Consider the following 26,560-nt stretch of genomic DNA (forward strand, 5'->3'; position numbering starts at 1 on the left):
TTCTCACTTTTTACTGGTGTTAACTGGAAATTACTAGGGAACTTCCAAGTGTAAATTTGGTCTGAATTGCTGGAGACTAACCAAATGAAAGGTGAATTTAGAGTAAAAATAGTATAAGCAGCTTAAAGGCTTATAACTATAGATGAAAGATTATATTCTGCATGGGAGTTTTGCAGGCAACTCAGGCAAAAGTGTTCAACGTCACTAACCAGTTTGTCTCTTTCCATCACAAAAAATGTGTATTTTAGGATGAGAAACCTCAGCAAATAAAGATGGAAATGTTACAAGCTGCTGGAGTACCTCATTTTCTTTTAACCCTGTACCATTTTGCAAGTACTTTTTTAGTTCCCTTTCTAAAAAATAAATAAATGCAGACTGTGCTACTTAATAGCATTAAGAGCATCAATCTGCTCTGCTGGCTGGTGCTGGATCAAACAGTGGAGATCAAAAAGAATATAAATGTACCTGATATTCCAGCATATCCAGAAATAAACTGCATGCAATAGAAGGACTAAAGAGAAGAAGAATATATGTTGAGTATTTTTATTTCCAATGTTCCTTCACAGTTACTGGATTAACTCACTCTTCATCCCTTCTTTACTCATTCAGATCCTGACTCTTTTATCCTCTGCTGGCAAATTGAAGGTCTGCCTTGTGGTCAGAGGTCACTGAATTAATCACTTTAAACAAGAGCTTTGCTGAGGTTTCAGAATTTCTAGTATGACCTATTTCTCCTTTCTGTTTTCCACAGCTTTCCCAGCTTTTCCCCTGTTGTTTGTAAAGGAAAAATCAGTGGAATAAGATGAAGAGTCAGAAAGTGCCAGGAAATGAGCAGTCTTGTGGCCCAACTTACAGGAAAGCGAGTGGCTCATATTCCCAAGCCAGGAGGGCTGGCTTGGTTGCCAGCATCTCTCCGGTGCAGGATCTGGCCGCAGCAGCAGAGGCGGTAGCGACGCACAGTGCCGGGGTGGCTGCTGGTGGGACTTGCAGGCTGAGCGATGCAGGCTCTGCAGCAAAGCCCTGAATGACAAGTCTCCTCCTAACGTTAACATTGGCATCCACCCTCCAGTCCCAGCAGCTGCAGAGAGAAGATCCCTACGCAGTTACCCAGTTCAACCAACTGGAAATGCAAGATTCTTAATCTTACAGCCAATATAGTTTTCAAGTTACCATTATAGGAGCATTGGAGTTGCTTAGGACTGGTTTTCTTTGTTAGGTACCAATAATCAGCTTTGCAGGGAGCAAATCACCAAGATAAAAGAAATCCTTGGCCCAAAATGCTCTGGAAGTCTGAACTGTGACCAGGCAAGATGAATCAAGAGGAATTCATGCGTGCTCTGCTACAGAAGTTGAGCCGTGGGGACCGCACCCGTACAGCGGTACTGTTTGGAGAGCAGTTGAGTCTCTTCAGGGCAGACACTGCAGCGGCAGTGTGCGTGCACAGGGGCGAGCGTGAGCTGAACTGTCGCCAGGCACTTCTGTACAGCAGAAATGTGTCCCCTTTCATGCACTCTATAGCTAAGCAGTAACTCTGGTGACAGAAGTTGCCGTCCTGCATGTCTATACCATAAACGGTGTTCCTAATATGAAAGTGCTGTGTGCACTTTATCTAGAGACCAGACAAAATGAGGGTATAGGTATGTATTTACTTTCGCAGTGGTTTATGCCACATGGGCAAGAATAAGTCAACTGGAACAAAACCAGCCTATTATTTTTTTTTTGTCGGGTTCATTTTCCAGCTGAATCCATCCCCCTTTGCAGGTGGACGGAGAGGGTTAGCAAGGGTCCTGGGGGATGTGTGGGCAGGATTGTCTTTGCATGCCAAAATACTCCTAGTGCCTCATTTATTGGTCCCGAGGCTTCCCCTTTTGCAGCCTTCTCCTCTCTTGTAACGTGTAGGGGGGGCAATTTCCATGTGCATTAACATTCCAGGGGCATCACAGGAGCAGCAAATCCTTTGAAGAGTAGAGAAGCTCTTTCTAGCTATTTCTCTTTGGAGCCAATTCCAACGCAAATCTGCAGCTGAACAACTGTCCAGTGACTAATGCAACAATTGTACCTTGACCAGTTGCAATATTGCACTCAGGACTTTTATATATACTCAATTTCCACTGAACCAAATAGGATTTAAAGAAAGCGCTGTAAGACTTAGTGAAATGAGGGCTGTGGTTGGGAGCTGGGGCCTAAGCATATTTCCCCTTGGTTTATGGTCTCTTCAGATATATGGAATGTACTAAAAAAAATAGCATTTCTCACTCACACGCACAGGGGAGTCGATGTAGATGGGAAGAAAATGACACTGTCTGCTCAGCCCTTGCCCCATTGCAGCCTCTCACCCGCTGGCATTGCTCTCAGGCGTTCTGCAAGCATTAACTGCCTTTAACTGGATTACTCTATTTTCTATTCCTTCGATCTCCAGTACACCTTGAAAGATTGCATTTAAAATGTAAAATAAAAAAAGAACTAATTCCATTAACTCAAAATAGGTCTCTAATTGACCTCTTAATAAGGTGTATTTAACATGACACTGTACAATTTCCTATGTAAAGGGGATGATTCTTAATAATTCAGTGCTTCTATTTTCATTCTATAGAATACATCTTCCAAGGGAGTGGGAAGAAAATCGTGAATTCCTGTCATTTATCACTCCGCCACAGAAATGAAACTGCAGCTGCCACGGACATGAAACAGTACATTTTACACCTGCCTTCCCATGCTTTGCTTTTGCAGTGTTGGACTCCAAAAACTTACACTTTTGATATTAATAAACATACTGGAAACATGTATGTGAACATACTTTTTCTTAATATATTCAGTAATAAGAGGGAGAAGGTGTGGACAATCAGCATTTCCTATCACAGGATTCAGCTCAGACTCACAATTATTCTGAGGAATAAAAGGTACGCAGAGCATAATCAGTTAATTCGATTTCACGTCGGGCTCGTACGCAGCATCTCCCCCTGCCACCTCCCTCTCCCCAGCCAGCCCATCCCCTCCACCCCCAGGATGACACTTCGCATTTAATCTAACCCCTCTCAGATTAAGCGGGCGTGTAATTTACTCCCACAGTAAGGTCCATTGCAACTGCGGAGGTGATGTAAAGGGGAGTTTGTTTAAACAAGAACCTGATCCTTAACGTTAAGCCTGCAGACCTGCGTGAAAAACCCTCTTGTTCAGGCTGTCAGCAAAGCCTTCAATTTGCATTCAGTCTTGCATTCATCTGCAATCTGTGTGTGGTATTGACTGATGTTTTATTATTCTTTGGTAGATAAAAATATTTAAATTAAGAACAACTCAGTTGCAGGAAGGGCTTTATATAGTCATCACAACATGCTTCTCCTGCTGCTGTAAGCATAGCAGGCATGGTATTTTTCTACCACTTAACATGTAAAGTATGACGTATTTTAAGTAGATTATCAAACTAGCTTTAGAAATCACCTTAAACATAAAAACAAAGAAACAACTCAATACTCTCTTGACAATTTCCTTCAGCTAAACTCTTTCAATATGCTATTTTTACTTTTATTACTCCTTTCTGCCTTTGGCTCCTGGGGGGATGGGGACGCATGGCAGCGCAGGCCCTTTCACCCAGCTAGGATATAACAGACCATGAAAGCGGGATACATCCTCCAAAACCAAACGTCAGCTGCAGTTAAGGTGAACTGCTCCATTTTAAGAGGCGGCGAGTTACCCTGTGCTTCACTGGAAGCCTCAGCACCAGCACGGGGGGGAAGCGGGAAAGGAGGTGGGTCTTCACTGAGATGGAGCGTGGCAGCTCTCGGGCCACCGGTGCCTCCTCGCTCGGAAACGATTCATTAGAGAACACACAAGGGAAAGCGTCATTCTCAGATCTGCAGTATTATTTCCTCTTCTCACAGACTTTGTATTTTACGTAGCTGAGAGTATGTTTGTTACAAACCTACCTTCAGATGCGTGCCGACAGGACACGCTGGAAATTGTGCCTCCAGACCAGGGGATTTCCTATCCATAGGCCTCCGACATCTGCTGCACACTTGTTGCACGGCTGGAACACAAACAGAGATTTTAATTTAGCTCTTTGAATTTTGCATTCCTGTTTTTAAATGCTGTTTGTGTAATTTATGCCTTGCAAGCCCACAGAAGTTTGGTGGAAAGGAACCTCTTCTTTATTTGAGCTTTCTGAAGTGCAGTATTTCTTTTGGCTTAATTTTTCCCTCCTTCTAAGCTTATGTATTATTATCTGACAAATTGGATCTATTCTTTTCCAGCAAGTTATTTGAACATGTACTTGTAGCTGCTTTTAAGAACAGTACAGCTTTCAGATAGTTTCTTTGTTATTTTATGTGCCAGATGTGGTTTGTTTTCCACAGCTGGAGTATTAGAAAAATGTTGCATAACATCCATCCATTCTTTTACAAATAGACATTAAAATCTACAGATAAAAGATAAGTGGGTCCTGCAGAAACCCAATACTGCCTTATTTCACTTGTCTCTTTATGCTGAAGTGAGTTCAGGCTTGCAGTCGCCTCCCTGCCAAAATACGAGCTCACTGCTCATCTTCCCTCTCCCTCGCCTTCCCCAGCCATTCTGCTTCTCTGCACTTCATTGACTGCATTTGACTTAACATACCCATTGACCAGAATTTGGAACACCAAAAGAAACCCTTCTTTATTCAAACCTTCAACGCAAGTTGAGTAAGCCTTTTGATCACTCTCCATTGACAAGCGTCACCCACATTAGCAGATTTACTTTTGATAATTAGAGTTTCATTACAAGGTAAGATGTGTGCCCTGAATTTTATCCACACTCCATGTAACCTCTCTTTATTTTTTCCTTTCGGGAGTTATTACATTGAGGAATAGCTGGTGTCTCTAAGTTGTTATGAAGAGCCCTGAATACCACCTCTGGGGTCTGTGGGATAAACCCATGGAAGGGTCCCCCTGACTCGGCACAGAGAGAGGATACATTGCCGGACTCCTCTCCCTTCAAAGGAGGTTAAATGCAAACAAACACATTTAGCTCAGTGGGGATCAAACAGGGCAGCCAATGTGTGCATCCAGCTGAGAGCTCTGTGAGGTCTGGGTGACACCGACTTTCTTCAAAGGAAAAGACAGAGAAACAAACTGACTTTATGAAACCCGTGAAAGCTGCCTTTGCAAACCAGGACTAGAGAAATGGAGGTATCAGTTTGGCAGAAAGCTAAATTTACTCCCAAGTGCCAAGATAGCAGAGACTCGTCTTTCTTTTAGAATTGCTTGTGCACGTGTATCTGTGTGTGCACCACTTCAAACGTTCATGAGACGGCATTTGTCGCTGTGTGTTCCCTTCCCAAAGTGTCCTGTCTCGCCGGGGTAGTGCACAGAGTGGAAGGGCTGCCATGGTCCATGTTTCAGTTGAGGACAAGAGTAAATAGCCCAGTACAACATGCAAAACCAGACAGTGCATAAATTACTGATGTGCCCAATCTGCAGAAATCTACAAAGCAGCGTCCTTGAAATATTCTATGTATTTTAACATTTTAACTAAATACGTGTTTTATGCATTCATGCCATAAGTACTTTATGGTCTCTGACTCTGCAGTCTTTTGGACTTAAAACCTCCAAGAGGTAAAAGGGAGTACCCCACACATGGGAGAAGAGGAGTCTTCTTCAGATGCCAGGACTCAATATCTTTCTGTTTTATTTTTAATTTTATAGACAGAGTAGATCAGGAATTCACAGACCAAGTCATTAGGGCTTCAAAAGGTTTAAATGCAAGCCATTTTGGCATTAGAAAAATACGTAAGTACATACGCAGCATTTTCTGTTTTCAAGGTGCCACAAATGTTAATTAACAAATCTTGCTTGCCTTAGCTAGAAAAGTCCCTCTGTCAGTCTTGGACTTTCCTCCAAAAGCCAACAGCAAAGGCCTTTATCGTAACTGCTGGAGTAGCACTGGGCACAGATCATGTCTTGACTAACGGGATGTGATGCAATAAAAAGCTTTAGAGATAATGAAACGGTCTCTTAAAAGTAGTGCATCGAGAGGAGGCTGGACTCCATTACAGGAAATTATGCATCTCGTGCCCATGCTCCCGGCAGGCAGGACCTTGTAGGCAGCCCTCTCCTCACCCCACCGCAAACCCGCCAGCTGACAGCAGTTTCGCTGCTGCTCACTCAAAAACTGTGTGTCGAACGGGCCAAAAGAGATTTCACCACTTTGGCACTCGCCCCTCAAAGGGCAGGCTAGCACGGGTCTGTAGGGTGGGAGTGGAAAGCCTTGCGTGCTGCTGATTTCATTACCCCCAATCTGTTTACGCAGGGATGTAAAGACATGAAGTGTTTCACAGCCAAGTGCCATAGGTGGTCCTTCCTCGGGGAATACACAGACAATTCATGGATGGAGCTGCCATGAGGGTGGGTTCTCAGCAGAAAAGGAAAGTTGTGTTTTAACCAAACAGGTTCAACATTTTTTAGCTTGTTTTGGCAATGTTCAAATATTACAGCTCCAAGGTTCCTGGGTTTCTAAACTGTATTTCATCCAGGAATTTGGAGGTAGCCCATGGGGAAAGTAAAACAGAGGAATCACGTCTTGAAAAGGGAAGAGAGCTGCAAGTCTCTTTATTTATCAAAGATGTTCTTGGTGGCAATGTAATGAAAGCACTAGAAGGCATGGGGAGCACAAGGAGGTGGGTATCACATATGAGCAAGAGAGGTCTCCCAAGGAGATTGGAAGGCACAGTCCATGGCTATACAGAACTCAAAAGTGAGGCTGGGAGCCATAGAGATGCAGAATTAGAAAGGAGCATGACAAAGTCAGAATAGAGGAAAATTATTCCAGCGGGACCAGTTTGGGTAAGACAGGATTGGCAGACTCAAGGTGAGGCAGAGAAGAGGATGAAGAAACAGGTTGCACTAAACTGGATCACAAGGTAACATGCCATAGGAAATTATTCTGCTTGTGCATTTCTTTTATCTCTCCTTTACAAAATTCTATGCCAACGTGTCATATAGGTAAATCTTAACCTCGCTGGGGCTGAGAGCTTATTTTCCTAATGATCTCTGTTGGCTCTGCATCACTATAATTGAAGGGTTCTGCTCTTTTCACACCAAGTACAAATCATTAAAGAGGAACCGATGTGCAAGCACGTGCCAGGAGGACCCGACAGCTCAGGTGCGGCTCAGCCACTGGCACAAAACCAGCACTCAGCTGAGCAGTGAGCATGCAAGCCATTTCTCTGATTACATGATTTCTTAATATAAATATCTCTAGAAGAAAAACATTAATGTGACTTTGACAGGACATTTCTTCCCCTGATCTCAAAGCACACTCCAGAGGTGGTGGTATCTAGTCACAGTTAGGACTGGACACTGAGAAATTCAACAATGTCTGTGCATCCAGATCTGGATCACTGCAAACTTTTCAGGAATGCCAGCTGGGAAGAGGAGGGGATCAAAACACTATTCCCCATAGCATCTGCCAAAAAATGTCCTTCTTTCCTTATTTGAGAAACGATATTAATACCTGAATGCTGCCTCATTGCATTGTGTGAAGCATTTCTAAGATTTAATTTCATGCATTATTCAGATTCATATCACTAACCTGCAATCATGCTGGTCAATAAGTTCTTTGATTTTGATGTTAACTTTCCAGTATCCCACTAATTGACTTTCGAGAAAATTAGTGATCACTGTAGTGGAGCACTGAAGAACTGCAACTATTGCAATCTTTTCAAATCAAAATCACTTGAAGAAATCAAATGTTTTTAAGGAGCTGAGATAAAGCACAGGATTAAAAGAACAGACTAATGAAATTATTATAGACAGCATCTCCATTTTCATTCTGACCAGTACTTTGTGATCAAACACAACACCTTGCGTGTGCTATATGACAAACATTTATTTTAAATAAAAGTTCCACTGGGCAGGTAAGTACTACACTGAATTAAAAGGTACCTCTCTGTTTCCTATTTAAAATGAATAACCTAGGGAAAATAATTGCCTGACTGCTGAGAAATGATACATAAAGCACAGCCGTAAACGCGTGGTATACTCTGTGTACGTATTTAAATGTTCCCTAGTTACCCCTGATTACAGCTTGCCACATCAACAAAACATCTGGTCTGGTATTTTTCTTACATTGGAACCTCTTGGCCAAACAGGAATTTTTAACTCAAAAGCAGCTGAAACCTTTGTTTACCATCTCATAGGACATGCTGTTAGACTCTCGTGCAGAAGATCTTTTTTAATGACGTGCTTGATGGGACCGAACGGTGTATGTTCACCAGCTTTCACCTTCGCTATTAATAACAGCACAGTTCCTATCTGAAATGTCTTCTATAATTGTGTAATTACACACCTCATTTATCCAATTGTTAAGCCAAGGGTCTGATTAAATATTAACAACTGCTTGGTTCTCCTAGTGTCATTAGTTGGAAAGCAACCCTGTAATCTCAGGTAACACATGATGGTAATTACCCTTCACAGTCACACTTAGCTGAAAATCCAGCACAATCAGAGCAGATAAAGTTGCCCAGCAGAAAACACATCACCTCTCTGTTCCTCCTTACCTTAACGCTGCCCGAGCCACGTACCACGTGTATGGGCTTTCCACGGTAGAAAAGCCAAGAGGTGCAGAGCACTGCAGAGGAGGGCACTGGCTGGCTTTGCTCCTCTAATCCCATGCTGCATGTTGAGAAACGGCAGCCTGCCTCCCCAAGTTATAATGTCATTTTTTACTTCAAGTCAGAGAAGGGCCAGTTTGGTTCTGCCCACACATCCTCTCCCGTAGAAAGCAAGGGGGAGAGCAGAGCAGTTCAGCTTGCGACCAGCAACGCGAGAGCTGGGAACGATGCTCTTGTCGTCTGGCCTTGCACCAGAGGGGAGCATGCTCTGTGAACTTTGCAAATTATTAGGCAACCTTACCTGAAATACATAAACCAGGAGCAAGCTGCACTTCAGTTGCACACTGCATGGGAGTATCACCAGCCTCCTTAAAATAAAGTGTGGCGAAGAGAGCATCAAAATGCTATAAACAACCCAAAGTGATGGCAAACAGATGTTTTGTTCAGCAGCAGCCCAGGCCCTCCGAGAAGCGCTATGCACCGCTGCCCGCAGCCCTCACCAAAGACCTCGGGACCTGGGGGACCCTGAGCTGCGCCGGGGGGACGACAGGCACCCTCTGCCTCAGGGAGCGGGACCACATCGGAGGGACGTGTGAATTGGAGCCCCCGAGCTGCGGGCATGGGGTGATGCATGGGGGTGGGCGTTGCGGAAGCCGAGCCAGCAGATCCCCCTTTCCCAGCTGCTGTGGCGGCGTTAATAGAGGACCGCCTGGAGCAGCGGGGCTTTCCCCCCGTTAACATCTTATTACGATGAAAGGCGCAGTTTATACCTCCCAGAGTTATTGCTTCCAGGCTGTCTGTAAACTCAGGTGAAACCTTGCATCTGGTTCAGGTTTTCAGGCTTTCCGTTGCAGCCGAGAGGACAGGACCATAATTCCTGCGTGAGGAGAGTGGGGCTGGAGGCGGGCTGGGACGGGGGGCTTGCCACCCGCCGAGCTGGGGCCACCAAGCCACTGCCTGTCGTCTGCTGTGCACAGCTCCTCGCCTCCCCTCCCCGCGGTGCCACGTGGCACGGCACGGCCGGTGCCGGCACGCTGGGGCGTCGGGCACGCTGGGGCGTCGGGCACAGCCGTGCACGGGGCTGCGAGAGGGGAAGGGGTCAGGGTTTGCTCTGAGGCCTCTCAGAGCATCAGGGTGGGCTGCTCCAGAGCAGGGGACGCAGAGGGGCTTTGCAGCTGGTGGCACGAGAAAGCCCACGAGAGAGCTCTCTCATCCGTAATAGGCTGCGGTTCAGCTCAGGCTCCCAGTACAGCACTGGCAGGTGATGAATTTGAAATAAGATTTGCAAGACCAGAGTCAGAAATCAATAAACTCCATCAGCTGGGATCTAGCAGCTGTCTGAAACAACAGGTTACAGCAGCTGATGAATACTTTAAGGTGGGAGAAATGAATTAAAAATAAGACCAAAATATGATCAGAAAGCATGCTCTCCAGCTGCTAGCCCTATAGGAGAGTAAAACCCAAGAGAAATAACTACATTCAGGTATATCCCTTAAAACACAGCTACAGCAACCTCTTCAAGGATGGATAATACCTTTATATGGTGGGCAGGTTATACTACAAGTTACCAAATAACTCCTCGTTCAAGTTTTAGCTGCCCGGTTTTGTGATTCATAAAACTGAATTATCAATTCCTGTATTCTTTCTGAAATTCACTTTAAACAACCCTCATCAACCCCTCTGCAATAATCTTTCTGTGATACTTGCACCAGTTGTGTAAATAAAGGCTTCGGTGAAATAGCATCGATACTCATGACTCTCAGGCCCAGCAGGGATTTTTTGGAAGGTGAGTAAAGGCTTGAGCTCGCCTCACCAGCATGCAGCTTGCAGGGGGGACATGCAACAGGACATGCTCCGGCACGGGAAGCATTGGGGAACCCCCACGCGGTCTCTAGCATATCAGCACGTGGCAGAGGCCTCCCTCTCCATCACTTCCCTTTCCAGCCAAAGCCATAAGAAATGGGATTCAAGCCAGAAGTTGTAAATATGGTCAGGAAAGGCAGCAGAATGCCAGCGTGGCCACCAAGGCAAACAGCAGTTTGCCACTTCATGCAATTTATTTAAGGGGAAAACTTAGGCTAAACAAGAGCGTCCCACCAGAGCCACAGAGGGAATCGGGGTGGATGGGCAAATGAAGCCTTTGTGGTCAGTGGATGAAAAGCTTATAAAATATTGGCAAGGACACCTGTTTCCAGCTTGTGCTCGACAGCTTTAGTGGGCTCCTAATGACTAGAGAGAAAGATAAGCTCAAGAAAGGAGGCACTGACATGGCCACTGTTCCTGAAGAGGTTTCTGGCTCATTACAATCTTTGTACGTGACACTAAATAAAACACTTAAAATTATGTTGTTGCTATTTGAAGGGGTTATAACAACTGAGCATCGGAAAACATCTAATAGGCCTCTGATGAAAAGTCAAAGAGACTATATATAAAACCAGATTTTTGCAGCAGATTTTTGCAGCATTTTTGCATCACTCGCTATCTTCTGTATTGCTGCAAGAAGTTTCACGGAAAAATAAAATCACCTGGAGGAATAAATTTGTTCAGTTAAGGCTGATCTGAATACAAGGCTTTTTTTTTCTTCTGGCCTTGCACAGATATTTTATAAACTATTGTTTTCCAAAACAGTATATCGATCTTCACCGATTACTGATACTGACGCCACCTGCCAGGACCCTGCCCGTCCTCCTGGTGATGCAGAGGATCCGACAATGCGATCGCAGCAAAATTGCCCATTTCCACAGAAAGAAGTGACTAGCCGTTCAGAAAAGCCAAAGCATGGCTGAGGAGCCTTTCAGAGGAGGCACAGACACACCGCCCTGAAAGATAACTCACGCTCCTTCTGCTGCCTTCACATCTGCAGCACCCGTTCCAGCGAGGAGGTGATTCCAGCAAATGGAGACGTGTGGTCTCGGGGAGCCACCTGCAAAAGCCCACACAAAAGTGCTCCCCAGAAACCTTCCGGCCTCATAAACCTCTCACGGGCCCCCGAAGGCCATAAATTCTGCAGAGCCTCTCACAACTGTTTCAAAACACTTAATGTTTTCCTTCTGCTCTGCGGTTTCCCTGCCCACGGTGGGGATCTCTGCACCCACCTGACGCTGAGCCTGGCCGAGTATTGCTCCATATGCCAAAACCCACTGTGGAATTGAGCTAAATTGTCTTAGCTGATGTCCATCTAGGTAAGACATCGATGCCACTTCCTTATGATTTGATATATTTTAAATTAAAAGGGGAAAAAAAAGCAGTTGGGGTAAGTATTTGAGTCAGATTTTCAATTTTTAATGTCAAGCGTTAAGAAATCAGGGAAACAGGTAATGATATCAGCTGAACCGAAGAACTCGAGTTCTTCGCGCATGACATTTCTCTCCACAAACACAAAAACGCTATTTAAAAGCCAGCATCCCAAACAAGGAGAAAAAGCCTGTGAGGAAGACGCCTTATCCCGTCACCTCAGAGAGGGTAGCAGGAGTAAGCACTGAATGAGTCACTGAAAACCAAACTGATCAGCAAAACAAAGTTAACTAAAGGGTAAGAAGGTGTAGGGATGTGGACAAACCCAGTTAGACCCTGCAAAGGAAATGAAATGGGAATGTGAATGTAAAACTAGAAGTGCCCACATCCCACCTGAAAAAGATTTTGTTGCACAGAAACTGGGAATGACCAGCCTGTCTCCGCTGCAAAACATCTATCAAACAACGAGCATCAATATGGGAGCCAAAAATACATCGTAAAGAGGGAAAACCAGGCAATCTCAACAATTGTAGCCATTTTAGTCCATCCTCAATATTGAACTATGATTTGGAAACATTTATGAAGTGAAAAGATAATGAAAGACATGAAGGTCTCTATATACTCCCCAAAGTTGTCTACCCTCAACCTAACCTCATACCATTCTTCATTAAGACGAGCGACCTTTTGCACAGCGGGGTGTGTGGGTCTAAGCTACCTGCGCCTCAGTTAAGAGGTGCCATAGAGAGACCGGTTATTTAACCAAGTACTTTTGCCACGGGCAGTAGCTGGCCAAGAGGAAGATGACCGTGGGCTCTGCTGAGATGAGAGCCATCAGGTAAAGATAGGTACCACTATTATTGAAAGCTCAGCATTTCCAGTTATTTTATTTAATATTTTTTATTAACTAGGTAGGAGAATCCTAATGAAATCTGTGGATCTGGCAGAGTTAGTTGGTATTATAAGGGTGATGGGAATGCTGGAATATTATGTATGAGACTTAGATGGCTTTGTGGTTGGAATATTAGAAATGGATTAAATTTGATTGCACCAACTCCACATCATGCACCGGGAGACACCTAAGCGGAACTGTAGCTTTAGCATGGGGACTTGTTATTTGGCTTTGTCAGAGAAAGAGGAGGACTGTTAGCTCATGAGACGATTATGAGCTACCAGAGCAATGAGGCAGTAAGGAAGGAGATCAAACTCTATGACCTGAGAAGTTTATTCCTATTGCTCTGAGCCTCACCTATGATCACTCAGGCTTTCTTCTACCAGGCACTGAAACAGCCCCATTTTTCCAGCTGCCTGCGGCCCCGTGGGAGCAGCCGTAACCCTCCCGCCCGTCAGCGGCAGAGCTCCAGGGCTGCTTGCAGAGGGAGCCGGTCCCTCCTCAAGCTCCAGCTCAGGGCACTCGCACCTAACGCGGAGAACGAGAGACAACAAAATAAACCCACATGAACGCTTGTACTGTCTCCGAAGCTCGGCTGAGTCTGTAAGCCATCCTCGCAGCACGGCAGTGAAAGTGATGGGCTGCTCTTCCCAACCTGCAACCGTCTCCAGAATCCTCCCCCCTCTTTGCCACCAGCAACCCAGGGCTCAGGGGCGAAGGAGAGGGGTGCATGCTGCCTGCTCCCGCTCATTAACCAAAGCGCTTTGAGTGTTGAAGTATCAAAGTGCAGCAAACTGAACTTTACATTGATTATTTTAACATGAAGCCTGTATAAGATTTCAGTAACAAAGCATTTCATATGGGATAAAAAGTATTCTGTTCCCAGCAGCGAGTCACGTTTTTCTTACTCGGACACTGATGGAGCCTGCGAACAGCCCCTGGGGTGGTAACGCCGTGCCTGGCAAGGCTGCGGCTCAGCAGCGATGGGGAACGCTGAAATAAGAGTGGTAGGCTCGGTGTGCTTGTACCCCTCCCCTTCCCTGGACACATGTTTCCCCAAAGGAAAAGGGATTCCACTACATGTCCATGGGCGTGCTTCAGCCAACTTTGATCCTCAGCTTCACCACCTGGTAAAAAGCCACCCGGGTTTTCGTTTGTTCATTTCTAATATATTTTTTAAAGTTTCTTATACATTGAATGACTAAAAGGGATTTTGCCGGAAAGGACTGCTGCACGCAGACAGGAGGGGGATACAGCTAGAAGGACAACAAAAAATCTTGTTTGTCACAGCACACTTCAAAACCAAGCTGCTATTACATTTTCAAGGCTATTTCTCCAAGTATATTTCAATCTTTCTCTATTTGAAATCCCTGAAAATACTTCCAGACCTGCTTGTCTTAATTACTTTCCCCAGACCGTCTATAAAACATCAATCAATAACCAATGCTATAGGCAGGAAAACTCTGTGTGAGGGAGAAAAATCTAAAGCAAACAACATACTTTTTAAGCCTATGAGAAAGAAATCACTCTGTGGTTATCCATGGCCAGTCATTCTTCAACTAGTAATTTCTACTTAGCATTAGGTACTGCTATTCTTTGCAGAGACTATCTGAGATTTTTTTACAGGCTACAGCAAAGAAAATGACAATCAGGGATTTTTTCTGCTTTCTGCCTAAGCAGCCAAACCCCGCTGCAGTCGGCAGGAGCGCAGTGAGCCTGTGCGTTGCGTACCTGTGCAGAGTCTTTGCACGTGGGATACGATCACGTGCGAAAGAGCAAACAGGAGGGGAGGAAAAGCTCCCCAGTGAATTTAACCTGAGATGAGGAACCAAATACTCTTTCCTTTTAATCCCTTGCAGTGACTTTGGCAGATACAAGAAAAATTATACCCCTTTTCAGTTATCTTTATTTGCCTTCGTTCTTACCAAATATCCAGCTCTGGAAATACTTTTGAATTTCTTCAACTCCTCTGCAGCTTTTATTGCTCTGCTTTAGTACCTTCTGCAAACTGCAGTTTGGTGGGTCAGTTCAGACCAATTTATTCCAACTTGTATTGTAATTGCATACAGTAATTAACCTCTTTCTCCATAACTACATAAGTAAAACTACTCCTTGGTTTTCCTCTGCCTCAGTTTAGGCTTCTTGACAGAACGTCACTCTTCATCCCATAATTAATAACGCTCCCAGGATAATAACCTACTAGTGAGGACATTCACTGCTGTCCAAGTAAGGTTCTTGTACTGGGATTTCTGGACTTGTTGTTCGGATCGCTGTAATCAGCACAAGGAACAGGATTTTTCTTATTACACACACAATTTTCTCATGAATTAATTAGAAGAGATAAGATACACTGCTCCGTAACTCAAATTAATTCTCCCTTTTCATCATATGCTTACGTACACTCACCCAGTGCCACGGCTGTTGGCTAACGGGCAACTACCACATGCCAGAAGGGGTTGGGTGTCACAGATGTCACATCACGGGCGTCAGTCCTGCAGAGGCTTGTAATGAGACTACTAGTAACTGCCACAGAAATACCCAGAGTGTCTAAAAATTGCAGGATCTGCTCTAATCGCCTGCTAGGCACCTGCTGCAACACACCCCTCCGTAGGCAGCTCTCCTGGAGGGTCCTCTGGCTGGAGGCAGCACCACGGCCCTGTCTCACGCTCAACAGCAGAGTCAATCGAGTCCTGAGCAGCTACAGCACTCTGTTACCGGGGAGTCGCAGAGGCTGGGGCAGGGGACCGCAAGGGACAGGACTCGACACGCCTGGCTCTGTGCTTGGCTTACCTGGGAGCAGGCGAGCTGAGATGCATGGCGACCTTGGCCCCTCCTGAATGGATCTCGCTCCCGAGACACATTCGCCTTTTGCAGTCTATGAAAATGTTTCCAATATATAATATTAATATTCCACCGGTTGAAACACGGAGCAGCTCAAAGTTCTCCCACCCAATTACAGTTCTGGCCGTTAGCACAGCAAGCTATTAAAACCAAGTTAAAGAAGGAAGGTGGCTGCATTTACCATGCTGCTTTATTTCTCAGAAGCTTGGCATTTAGAAATAAACTAACCACTTCGATCTGACAGCGAGCAAAGCACTATCTGCTGTGTTGTCTGAAAGCCTTGAGAAGGATTTGGATACATTTAAAGGTTTATTAGAATAGTGACAGGGTTTGCCTGTACAGAACAAGCATGCTGGATGGCTGTGCGGAATTGATACTGATGTGTATTAAATCTAACACTGATATAATGAGGGGCAGGAAACTTGAAAGGTGAAAAGGTGAATGGCAAGAGACTTAAGACTTCATTATAATGGGGGTTTTTTTGTTTGGTTTTTTTTTTTTTTAAACTGGAGACTTCTGTCACTGTAAACTGAAGATTCAATCGCTTTGCAGACTTAGCAGTGATTAAAGTTTTAGCGTCTCTTCTCCACATCAAAGCATTACTATGGCATTACAGCAAAGAAAAGAATATTGCACATGCTGTACTGAGAACTGAGCAACGATTCCAAGTGACAAACTTCGTACCTGCACCTCTTCCCCACCTCAGGGAGAACTTCTCTTCTCAGTCCTCCAAAGCTAAAAGATCTATCATTTTCTTCTGGTTCACAAGTTCTTCTTAATTGTATTGCAGTTTCATCAGAGCAGTTGAAGAGCAAGTCTACTCTACCATGAATTTTATCTGAAAGAAATTATTTACACTCAGATAGCCTGCACGTGTTGGGGATTTTTTGTTGATTTTTTCTCGAGGCTTCATTACGGTGTGTTTACAGGTCACTCTCTTTTTCCATTTTTTTCAGCCTGGTGTTTTTCAAAACCACTGCCACATTTAGGTACTCCGAAAAGATTTTGACTAAGAACAACCCCCTACATTTTCTTTTAAGTGTGAATGAATCCTAACAACTTCCTGAGCTAGAAAGCTTTAAACCTGGAACGGTTTCCCGTGCCTCACAGCAGCCCTATCTCCTAGAACAAAACCTTATTCAATGCTGAGTAAACAACAATGCACTTCCCCTCTCTTAAATCTAACTTGTGGATTTATCATCTTACACAACTTGGACACAACTGCAAATGGGGAATTATTTTTCACAGCTGACAGTGGGAATGCGGAGCCCAGGAGGGAGAGAGCCCCAGAGACCCGACAGTCTGCTTGAACTGTGCCTGAAAAATGCGATTCATGTGCACGCTGCAGAGAGAAGGGGGAAAAAAAAGGATGAGCCTAATTGGTTCTGACTATAAAAGTCAGATCTCAGTTTTCTCTAGAGATGTGCATTGCAGGAAACACTATTAGTGAACCTGGATCCTTTTTAAAAGGGCTAATTTAATCAAGCGCTACAATAATTTAAGACTATGACGCTGTTAGGAGATTTACATATAATACTCGATAGTAAAAACTATCAAATGTTTGTCATTAAATGACACCGAATGAATCATTTGGGAGAAAGACGATGTGTTAGGAACAGCCAAAGGGAGCGGTCTCGCATACAATAAAGCTTCAGAAGAGACAATTTGTTGAGCACTAATGCAAACCCAGATCCTATCTATTATGCACAAAATGAAAACACGAGACAAAAGCTCAAAGAATAAAGGATGCCTACCATGAAGATACGGGAACGATTTATTATCAAGTGACGGACGAAATGAGTTTGGTGTCAAAATGCCCTCTTGTGCTGCACATGACGCTGGACGCTTCTAACTGCGAACTCTTGGCTGCAGTGAGGAGCTTTCGCTGAGCAGCGTCCCCGGGCCGGCCGAGGCGCAGCCGCGAGGCTCCCAACACGCTCGAGGCGAGCAGGTACGGAAACTGCATCAGAATGACCCCGCGCTTCTCTGCCCGCGTGTGGAGCTTTCAGACAGATCCTCTAAGGGCTTCAGGCTTCTCATTTTTTTCAATCTCTCACCTTACATAAGCACTTCATTTATCAGAAAGGAAGGGGAAAAAAATCCATTCCGTGTTGAAATAGACTGCCACCTGCATTGCTTCCTAATGTAAGCAAATCCCAGTGGAAAGGTTTAGCACCAGACTTCTCTGCTGGACCAATAAATCACTCTCAGAAATATAGTTTAAACCCTACATGTGGTGTTAACCAGCAAGAGTAGCACGTTTTTTAAAAGAAATTCCAACAATTCAACAATTAATCCAATTTCCTGGAAGAATTCAGGTGGCCACTGTGTATTTCGGGATCCAGATCAGCCATAGATATATTAGCAATATGATGACACTGTTACTGCATTTTAATAAAAGAAAAATAACTGGAATACACTGTGTACAGTGTGACACTAACAAACAAGTTAAAAACGTTCCACAGACTTAATCCTTGCATAATTTTGTGTGTGATCGTGTGTGCACGCGTGCATAAAGACACTGGCAATGCTGCTCTTGAAAGACAAGAGACTATTAACCTGCGCAGACACCCTGGCGTGCCGATATCCCATCCATTTATCAGCCCAGCTGTCTTACAAGGTAAAAATAAAATGGTGCTTTGAGTTTAACAGGATGCAGTTGACTTACGAAGCATGGCTGGGCTCTGCTGTGCTGTACTCGGGAGAGGCTAAAAGTGGATTAGGAGAGCAGCACATAAAATAGCATGAAAAAACCAAATTCTTCCCTGGAAAACTTCCTCTCCAATTACTCACAGAAGAGAATAAAAATAAGTGAGCTTTCAAACAGTCTGTACCACTTCTCTATTTTATAGTTTGCTGCAATTGCTTTTAATTAACTTGCGTAATTTAAATGGCCCGAATTCTAGAGCCAGTTCCCTTTAAAAAACATCTTCTCGCAAACTTTGATTAGAGAAAAGACGGCAGATGACTTTAAATGGCATGAAGGTGGATTTTTGGCAAGACTCTCAGGTTTGCACTTAGCAAGGAATTGGCAGATAGCAGAAAATGGCTGGACAGGATTCAAACTCCAAGGACTCAGAGCTGAAAAAGGATTTATTTGAATAGCAAAGTATAGCAGTGTATTTACTTCAGTTAAAATTAATAAAAGCTTTTAACTAAAAACATGAAGAAATTAAACTTCCAGTGGAAAGCAACTGCATTGCTTCAAAGGTATGGTCACAGGGATATTTATTGCTTCTAGCAATAGTAAGGTATATTGATCTCCTTGGTCGGGTGTATGTTCAAAAGTCAGATTAAATCTGAAGCTGCACAAAATTACTTAGCATACAGGAAATAAAATGCTTTATTTTTGTCCTAAATCAGCTGTAGAAAAAAGTAGTATATTCATTGCATAAGAAAGGCACAGAGACTGAAGACCCAGAAAAAGCAGAGCAAAGGAGTGTAAGCTGCTTCGTGCAGGTAGGCAAGAGGCTTGGCCATGGTCTACAACAAAAACGACAGGGTTTTGTGCCAAAAATTCTCACTACTGAAGGATCACCAGCTGGAACTGTAACTTTATTTGGTTTTGGAGGGATTTTTGTCCCAAGTTTTGTGCTTTCTTTACAAATGTCACAAAATTGCTTATGACAGTGCTTAAAGTATCAGCTACCGCGCTGGAGCCTTGTTTACGCTCGCGACTCCACCACTGGAGCTGGACCAGTGGGAAGAGCAACAGAAATGGTTTCCAAAATGCCAAGCATAGCTCTGCTCCCGGGCTGGTGCTAAGCCCTGCTCTGGGTGGGAGGCTGGCCCGGCTGACCTCCGGGGTCCCCTGCACCAATGCTTTAGTGAAACGTTCTGCGAAACAGTGTTCACAACTATTAAATCCCAGGCTTTTGGCTAGTAGCAAATACGCCAGATACAATGCTGACTTTGTTGAATCAGACATTTATAAATTGCGTTCATCCAGAACAGCTCACAGAGGATGCTGAGAAGGGAGGCCGGCTAGGAAAACAGAAGAAGAAAAGGCAAAAAAAGCAAAAAGAGAAGGGAAAAAGGGAAAAGAGGGAAAAGAGGGGAAAAGAAAAATCTCAGTCACAGTGTCTCTGAATTGCTGCTTTACACCATCAGATCTGCATGAGACACTTCTATGGAACTTCCCTGATTCTAGTCTATGATTCTAGCTAGGTGATGGGACATTCTAGTCTTTTCCAATGGCACATAAAGACCCCAAATCACATTTAGCAGCTTCTTTTTCTTATCGCAACTGTTAACTTTTTTCCCTACTACTCATCAGTGTTTTATCTGCAGGAAACGGAGCCATTTTCCTATTTTGCTAAGTACTGATGCAGCATTTGATTTCACTTTTATGGACTACAGCTAAAAGATGCTTTCCTCAGAAAACTGAACGACCACATTTCAAGTCTGGCAGCAGCTGGTCTCAGCAGCCAGCATGTGGCTCATCTAACTACAAGCATTTAACTGAGACACCAGAGAAGAGGACATTCACAAAGTCAGCTATGCCATTTGCAAGGAAGCCGAGGATGCTCCAGACTGATGTACCTCAAGTGGAAGCAGATTCCACAGGAGGGGAAGGGAGAAGTTCAGACAAAGGCTACAGGACACTTCCACACATACAGACCATCAAAGGCTAGTCATACTGAAGGCTTGACCTTATATTCAATACGTTGTGCCAACCTTCATCATCACTACTTCCTTAGCATCTCTCTTCTCCTTTCCTCCACTGAATTAATACTGTAAGTCCCCCAGAAAGCGTTTGAGGATCTACACGCCTTTGACCATAATGTGGACTGGCACAACAGTAGAAATATTAACAAAACTCAAGTCAAAGAGAAGGTATGGACATTTTTTAATTCTTACTTCCCTTGGCCACTCTAAATAACTTTGGATAAGAACAAACTGTTTGTACATACCAGTAGAAGACCTATCATCTATAAATTTCATCTACAGTGGTGTAACTGTGTAGAGAAATCCACATATGGGACACAGTTTTCTTACGTATCTCTTTCCAATAGAATTTTCTTTTCACTGATTTAATCTGTTATTCTAGATTAAATCAGAAATTTCTGCAAAATAACTTCAGAATAATGTTTCTGGATTTGTCAGCAGCAGAAATCGTAATTCATCCCATCTTAATGCTCACATGGAAAAGTCAATAAAATGCGAAAAAAAATGGAAGGGAGAAAGCTTCCTTTGCACTCGACAGCATCAGACATCGTATTTTAGAACACTCCTGGTACTACTACATCAATAAAGTTGTTACACAAAGCACAAGTAGAGAAGCATGCTATTGTGATTTTTTAGGATTTCTTGAAGGTTTGTCAATAAGGTATTAGAAATTCACTCAAGTCTGAAAACCAAGTTATTTTTACACTCAAATTTGCAGTCTCTACTTTGGAACTGCAGAACGGTCAGCCACATAAAGTCGTACACTGAAGCCCAAATCTTACATGTTGCCCCACATTGTGCATGTATATGTAAAGCCATCAAGACTATTTTGATTCCATGGACGTGTCTGCCTGTACAGAGAAAGGAAGTAAACACATTTTTTCCTGAAACTTGCTCGCAGGCTCAGGTCTTCTTCAGTATTCCTAACCAAGAAAAATCACGGCAATTTAATAAAAAGTAGAGAAAATCCTACAGTGTGACAGATCAGCTATAAAAGCACACACTGAAATGAGGACAACCTTTTTAAGCCATCACAATTTTCTTCATGAGACTAGACTTTTTCTGTGTCATACTCAGCACGCAGAGATTTTCCTGTTTCAGAGCTATAAGGAATTTGACAAGTAAACCTACTACAGTTAATAGCATTTTAATCTTTATGCATAATAATCACAAACGTACTTTGTACACGTTTGATAATAATTAACTGACAGCTGAATTCGAAGTATACATTTCTTTCCAAAATAGATGCGCATGTAGGTGGATGTGTTGAAGAAATATAATATACTACACGGCTGAGCCTAGATAAGCTGGTGATTCTCAAACGTCAGCATCATCTGCACAAAGTTAGGGCTGAAATCTGCTCTCCTAAATACCTGTTTATCCTTCTTATGACACTTTCTCTAAAGAGCTCAGTGAATAGTAGATAAAATAAGTATCTAATGAGGTATGACAGAAACTCTGATGGAGCTAAACAGCAGAGATCTGAATTCTAATAAATAAACGAAGTAAAACATTTACTGCCAGCAACTATGTCAAGTTAGCCATAGGAAACTGTAGCTCTGCAGCTGGAGAAGCGCAATACTCTGCAAGCCAGAGAAGCAATGGAACTCCTCCAGCTTTGATTATTTATGGTGTGATGATGAAGGAACAGCTTTCCATGTGAGGAACGGCTTTAAAGTTGAACAGTGAAGCTGAAACAGAGATTTAATGAAAAATCAGAGGGGAACAAAACTACAGCTACAAAACCAACAACATTCATTTTAACAATTTAAAAATATAATTTATGTGCAAAACCAGATGTTAACTTGTCCAGCTTCAAGGTAAACAGCAAACTGTATTCATAACAACCCTTCCGTTGAACAGCAAACATGCACTATTTAATGTTGCTGTAAATAAGGCTCACTTCATACCTCCAAATGTTATCAAAATGAACACAAATGCAAAACAAACACATTTTAAACACAGGACACATCTGTATTTAATGCAAAGCTATTTTCAAAAATCCCAACCTTTCATAGTCTACCATAATCATAATAGCCTGAAACATAAGAATGCTTTCAGGCTCAGGAGAAAAGGCTTCTAATTTTAAACATTTATGAGGACACTGAGAAGTGGCTTAGAACCATACTTTAAAACATGTTTTCAGGCTTTAAATTGCTGAAAGCTGAGACCCTTTTACCCATTTGGTCTGGACTAGAGAAAGGGAGAGAAGCACAAAAATATCATGAAAAGAAAAGACACTACATGAAAATTTCCATTAAAAAAAAATGCAACCCACTCCCTCGTCCCAAACCTCCTTCCTCCCATCATCATTGCAACTCGCCCCCCTTTTACACGGAAGGAAAGGGAGCAACTCTTTTTGCCCGATAACCACCACCAAACAACTCATCTACATCACTGGCTCTGGTGCACCACCATTTTTAACAAATACTTTTTGAAAATATTTTTGAAGGACAACTCTGCCTTCATTGGTGCTGTTCCTGAACAGGAGGGACTCTGTGTCAGAGCTGCAGTCATTTCAGCTCATTTTAAACTATACCAAGGAATGGGTGATATTGCAAGAAAGGTGATTGCAATGTCCGTTCTAAATAATGAACATGATCAAAACTTTTTAATGTTTTTCTTCCCCAACTCTTAAAATGCGTGCTTTATGCTGGGAATGAACTTCCATTTGATATACTATAACTGTGTGAAGGAGGGATTGTTCTCACATTTCTGTGAGAACAGCAAGGTGTTTGATTTTGAAGGTGAAAAGATTAAGATGGGGGGAAAAAATGTTTCTAAATGCAAACACATTCTACTAAGTTAAATATAGTCTCAGTTTGATATGAAACACTGACTTTAAAATCAGCTATTCCTTTCCAAATACGCCATACATTCTCCTCCATCTACCCAGTGAAAATAAATATGAATAAATTGTACGCATTAAAAGATGGGTGTGCCATACCCAAGAGTAAGAACAAGTAGTTCAGCATACAAAAGTAATATACGAAGGCAAAGAATCAACCACAAACATGTATTTATAGCAACAGATAGTAGGAAGGAAGTTTTGAAAATCCACAGGGATGCTTCCACCTTACCAGGCACCTGTACAGTTCTATGAGCATTTTCCTTTTGTCTTTTTTTTTTTTTTTGGCTTCAGTCTTACAGTTCAACTCCAGGGCAAAGCACCATACAAGAAGAAATTACATTCAAAACTATTAGCTCATCAAAACTGCCTTTACTGTTTAAAAACAAAACAAATACACAGCATACTGCAACATCTTCTGGAATGCCACTCAGAAAACCCAACATTTTTAGATCTCTTCTCATGTTCTCATCACCACAATTTTTGCAGAACGGTGAGAAGCCACCCAGAACATTTTAGGAATGACTCCTTCATCACTGCAATCCCTCAATTACAGTTTGACCACAAAAAGAAATGGATAGAGTAGTACTGCAGAGACAGTATTGGTGTATTTTTCAGTTTGCCCTCTGATGTGCTCTGACTTCTGTTGAACAGTGATATAGTGACTTCTTATGCTGCCTTCATTATTGCTCCCAAAATAATTCAGAGGTACATAAGGCTTACAGTAACAGCAGTTTAAACACCAATTTCAAACTAGATTCAATGGTTCAAGGACCTTTTCATCAAAACTGAGCTCCAGAACTCCATCTCCTTACAGCCTGAACTGACTTGGAGATGTGCTGAAATGGTCTCTTACCGTGCCTGCTCTGTAGCAGGGGACACAGCATGCGCTATTCCTGCATTACAGGCTGTACAGCTTTGCATCCTGGTAAGGTAACTGTTCCTGGCTCCTGACACTGGAAGATTAAGGTGCTGCACGCAATTCCTCTAGTACAGTAGATTGGGCAACACGAATTAAAAACCTCATTACCTGTACCATAGGCTTAGAAGTGGAGGAACAATTTCCCTTTAAAGCCACAGATTAGGTCAACTGCAGAGGTACAAAAGCTATATACCGAGTGTTAAAGGCAGAGTGCTATCGGTGTTGGCAGCAGTAGTGCTGCTGTCACAGGAGGTGCAAGGAATATGCTAAAAGTTCACTGTGAAACATGCAGTCTATTGCAAAATGTCAAACTTCCCAGGAGTAACCAACTCAGATTACTATTTTTAAAACAAACTTGGGGTTTTTTTCATAAAACAGTCAAGCTTTGAGGGTTCCATCTTCATGAGTGGCAACTAACTCGTCTTCAACCCAAAGAGCTTGAAGGCAAAAAAATACATGTAGATTTTTCACTTGAAAAATCCAAAGATCCTTGCTATTACCAGGACAGAATATAACACCTAAAAGACCTACCAATAACAAACCTGCAAGCAATGAACACGGTTGAAGACACTGAAATCAAGAAAAAAAGAATTAAAAGCTCTTAAATTATAGATTATAAAGCTCCTGAATGCCGGCTGCATGTACGCACATTCAAATGATTCAGAGAACTGCATGGAAATATATATTTACCACAAAATCTGGAAGCATAGTTGGGACTGAAATTACCCTTTCAGTCTGGTTTGTCATTTCATTCAAGATTGAGAGTACTTCATATAAACTGATTTATTTCTGTGTGTACAGTATAATTTAACTTGAGAATCTTTTTCCTTGATGTTAACCATTAGTATTGAGTATTTGCTGCTGCTAAATTCCTTAAGTGTGAATTTAAATACAGTGTTTCATAATCAGCTTGCGTGTACCCATCTGGAATGATACTGGTCAATACATCTTCTATTTAACAAAATAAATGTTAGCATAACTTAAAAAAACCCCAACAAACCCACCAAACAAACCGTTGAAGTGATACATCTCTTGAGTTAGTTTAGCAACACAGCAAAAAACCATAAACAATTTGGTAAGGTAGTTGATGTTTTTCATAGCATTGTAGAATTGAGCTTCAATATTCACTGTTATTAGAAAGTTCAATAATTCCTTGTTTTGATAACAAACTAAAAATTGTCCATAAAGTGGAAGGCTCTTCACAGTTATGATAACTCTGCCAATGATTACAAAGATCCTCTTTTCTTCCAAATAACTGTTTGCATAAAATGCAGTTATAGCCCGCTTTAGACCAAATTTCTAATTTTTTGCTTGGTGTACCAAAACCTACATTTTGCATCTCCTTGGCTGCTCCACCACTTCCTGACTGAGTCAGTTCACTTTTACATAACATATCAACGTTATTTTGATGGTGAAAGTATACCTGTCTTTTCAGTTTTGGAAAAGTATAAAACTCCTCCTCACAGGCACTGCATTTTGCTAAATGTCTTCTCTCATTGCGTTGTTTCCAGAAGTGGGTTGCATGTTTGATCAGTTCCCCCTTAGCTCCTCTGTTTCCTTGCAAAACCCCTTCCTTTACTCTTCCCTGGATCTCTTCTCCATGACAGCACAATAAGTGAAACTTCATTTCACCAAAAGACTGTGCAACAAACTGGCATCGACCACATTTGATCTGTAATTTCACTTCTCCCGGGTTATGGAATAGGTCCTCAAAATTGCACTTACTTCCCCTGTTGAAAAAAGGAAATACGAACTATTTCAGTATTATCCAAGCACAGACTAGAGATGGCAATTTCTGTCCGCGTAAGTTCCAAAAAGAGATGACGTTCATGAAACATTCTTTTAATTAAAACCAGGCACTGTTGCTACAGTATCTAATTTATTTGGAACAGAAAAAAAAGAGAAATAAAATAATAATAAGGCTGATTAGGAAACAACTAAAACCAAATGTTATTCAACACTACTGAGTTTAAGAATTGCCTCCAAAATTAGCCTTGGTAGAAATAATCTTTTAACAACACTAACCTTTTAATAAAAGGTTAATAAAGTTTTTTTTAAGTTCCTGATTTAGTGAGGTCAATCCAAATAGTTTTAGCTCTGTGCTAGAAAAGTGAAAATGAGTGTTAGGTGTAGCATACTACTAAGAGAAACTAACTTGTTTACACTGAGTGATCTAAGGTCAATTTAAGGCAAAGCCAGATGTACCACCTCCCACTCCAACGTGGAAACAATGAAACTTGAAAGTTGTTTTTTTTTTCCTAAAAGTTTGTAACACAGTTTAAAAAAGTTAAATACCTACCCCCTCTCATTGATTTAGTACAGCTCTGCAGTATAAAGGAAACAGATCCACACAGAGCTAGCAAGTCCCTGGTTTAAGTTAAGCCAATCAGAAGAAGACCTCCACAGAAACCTTCTCACAATGCCTACGAAAAGGACCACGTAGTACTGTGTATTTATACACGTTAGACATATCACCCAACAAAATAGATAAACTAAATCATTTATTGTACGAAGGCTAGTAAGGCTGAAAGAAAAGTGCTGGTGTTTCTTCGGTTCAGTACCTTAAAAATTTCTGAT

The 26,560-nt window shown here is 42.5% G+C and overlaps 1 protein-coding gene across 15 annotated transcripts in view; it reads right to left on the minus strand.

Annotated features, from left to right (window-relative positions):
- Positions 1-536: 536 nt before the first annotated feature.
- The window catches only part of ZNF438 (zinc finger protein 438), a 79,822-nt gene continuing 53,798 nt past the window's right edge, over positions 537-26,560 (minus strand). For 11 of the 15 annotated variants that reach the window (XM_075144016.1, XM_075144013.1, XM_075144015.1 and 8 more), the window contains one exon: positions 23,419-25,713. In XM_075144016.1, the coding sequence (XP_075000117.1) occupies positions 25,101-25,713 (613 nt within the window). In that variant the 3' untranslated portion in view covers positions 23,419-25,100. Of the gene's footprint in view, positions 1,956-2,985; positions 3,801-3,923; positions 4,025-21,344; positions 21,905-23,418; positions 25,714-26,560 lie in introns of those variants that run through there. The other 4 variants (XM_075144020.1, XM_075144019.1, XM_075144018.1 and 1 more) reach the window with 4 other exon arrangements.

Source organism: Calonectris borealis, chromosome 2 (genome assembly GCF_964195595.1).
Source record: "Calonectris borealis chromosome 2, bCalBor7.hap1.2, whole genome shotgun sequence".
NCBI classification, from domain to species: Eukaryota; Metazoa; Chordata; class Aves; order Procellariiformes; family Procellariidae; genus Calonectris; species Calonectris borealis.